At 59.9% G+C, this 2101-nt stretch overlaps 1 protein-coding gene across 1 annotated transcript; it reads left to right on the top strand.

Moving 5' to 3' along the window:
• Window positions 1–232: 232 nt before the first annotated feature.
• Window positions 233–2092, top strand: LOC108447208 (zinc finger protein 70-like). The gene is made up of 3 exons (XM_017736517.1): window positions 233–687; window positions 749–826; window positions 1544–2092. Exons 1-3 carry the CDS (start codon window positions 616–618, stop codon window positions 2057–2059), a joined length of 666 nt encoding a protein of 221 aa, XP_017592006.1. The 5' UTR covers window positions 233–615; the 3' UTR covers window positions 2060–2092.
• Window positions 2093–2101: the final 9 nt, after the last annotated feature.

Below are 2101 nucleotides of genomic sequence, written 5' to 3'. Positions count from 1 at the left end.
TGAGCCCCTGGGCATCTCCATCCCCATCTTGGAGTGCACCTGAACTCCTGGATATCTGGGACTGGGCAACTCCAGGAGTTAAAATGGTGGAAAAGGGGATTTTGGCCACTGCCAGCACTGAAAATCCCAGGAACAGGGGGGTTGAGGAACAGACGGACCCCAAAAATCCTGGGGACAGGGGGGTTAGGGAACACCAAAACCGTGAAAATCCTGGAAAAGGGTGAGTTCGGGCCTCCTCAACCTCCCAAAATCCTGGAAAAAGAGGATGTGGGAACACCCAGTTCCCCAAATCCTGGATATAAGGGGCGTGTTGACACTCCTAGACCCCCAAAATCTCAGGAAAAGGGGGGTTTGAGCATTCCCAGAGCCCCAAAGTGGTGGAAGAAGAGGAGTTTGAGTATCCTCAGTCTCTAAAAATCCTGGGATCAGGGCGGTCTGGGCACTCCCAGCACCCTCCAAAATCCTGAGAACAGGGCAGTTGAGGAAAACCCAGAGCCCTAAAATCTTAGGAAAAGAGGAGTTTGGCCACTGCAAACCCCGAAAATCCCGGGAAAGGGGAACAACCCTGAAAAAAGAGGAGATTGGTACAATGCCCTTCCCCCAAAAAATCCCCAAATGATGGGGAAGGAGCGGGAGAAGGACCCGGAGAGAGGAGCAGAAGGAGGCGGGATTAGGAAGGAGGAGGAGGAGCGGGAGGAGCGATGGAGGAGAAGGCGGGGGAGGAGGAGCGGGAGGAAGAGGAGGGAAGCAGGAAGAGGAAAAGCAGCGGGGGAAGCACGGGGTCGGAGCCCGCTGTGTCCGCCGCGGCCCCGGGGGCATCCCGCAGGTGAGCGGGGAGGGGGAGCTCGCCCCAAATCTCTCGGGGGCTCCCCGAGCGGTGTTTTCTCCTGGGGGGTGTTTGGAGCTCGCAGCTTCCGGCATGGAGCCCCAAATCTCTTTGTGGGTCCCTGGGAGGGTTTCATTTGGGGGGGATGCGATGTTTGGATCCTGCGGGACCCCAAAGCTGAGCTGCAAATGGCCCTTCGGGGCATATTTTGGAGGCTCAGTGCCGGTGCGGAGGTGGGAGGAGGGGACATCGTTCTTGGGGGCCCCCCAGGAGAGCGGTGGAGGGGAACGCCGGGAGCCCCGGGATGGGGTGAGAGGAGAGGGGCGATCCCGGAGCTGGGGGACCCCCGGCAGCCTGGAGATGGGGGTGAGCATGGATAAGGGGGGACCTCTGGGATCGCTGGAAGCCCGGAGCAGAGAATCAGGGAGGAGGAACCCCTGGGAACCCCAAAACCCCCTGGATCATCCCTGAGCGGGACCCCAGAGAGGGGGAACCCCAGGAGCCATGGGGCCCCGATGAGGCCAGGGAAAGGAGAGTCCTGGAACCTCGAAGTAGAGAGATCAGAGAGGGGGAAGTGCTGGGAGAGTTTTTTGGGCTGAATCGTGGTGCTTTGGGGTTTGTATGGACACAAAAGACCTGGAGACTTCGGGAGATGGGCCTGGGCAGGAGGAACCCCCAGGCCAAGGCGCTCACCCCTTGTTTCTCCTCTCAAACCAGGATTTGTCATTCCCAAGGTGTGGCCGGATGGAGGAGGAGGAAAAGCCCCGGAGATGCCGCAGGAGGAGGGGCTGCAAACGCAGCCCAGAGAGATCCAAGGAGGAAAGAGCCCCCCTGTGCCGGGAAGGCGGCCGGAGATCCAGGGGGAGCTCAGAGCTGGGGGAGAAGCCTCAGGGTGGGGAGAAGCCCCACAAGTGCTTGGAGTGTGGGCAGGGCTTCAGGTGGAGCTCCAGCCTGATTCAACACCAGATGATCCACACCGGGGAGAGGCCCTATGAGTGTTCTGAGTGTGGGAAGAGGTTTCAGACCAGCTCCAATCTCCTTGTGCACCAGCACATTCACAGAGAGGAAAGGCCCTTCCGCTGCCCCGACTGCAGGAAGGGTTTCAAATACAACTCCACCCTCATCAGGCACCGGTGCATCCACACCAGGGAGAAGCCCTACGAGTGTCCCCAGTGTGGGAAGAGCTTCTCCAGCAGATCTCACTTGACCCGACACCACCGGAGGCACCGCTAAGGGAATCCCTGCGAGTGCCCTGAGTGCGGGAAGAGCTTCCTG

The sequence above is a fragment of the Corvus brachyrhynchos genome, unplaced genomic scaffold (genome assembly GCF_000691975.1).
Source record: "Corvus brachyrhynchos isolate BGI_N302 unplaced genomic scaffold, ASM69197v1 scaffold336, whole genome shotgun sequence".
Lineage (NCBI taxonomy): Eukaryota > Metazoa > Chordata > Aves > Passeriformes > Corvidae > Corvus > Corvus brachyrhynchos.
Note: the sequence above shows the minus strand (reverse complement) of the source record. Positions and strands in the feature narration are given on the sequence as shown.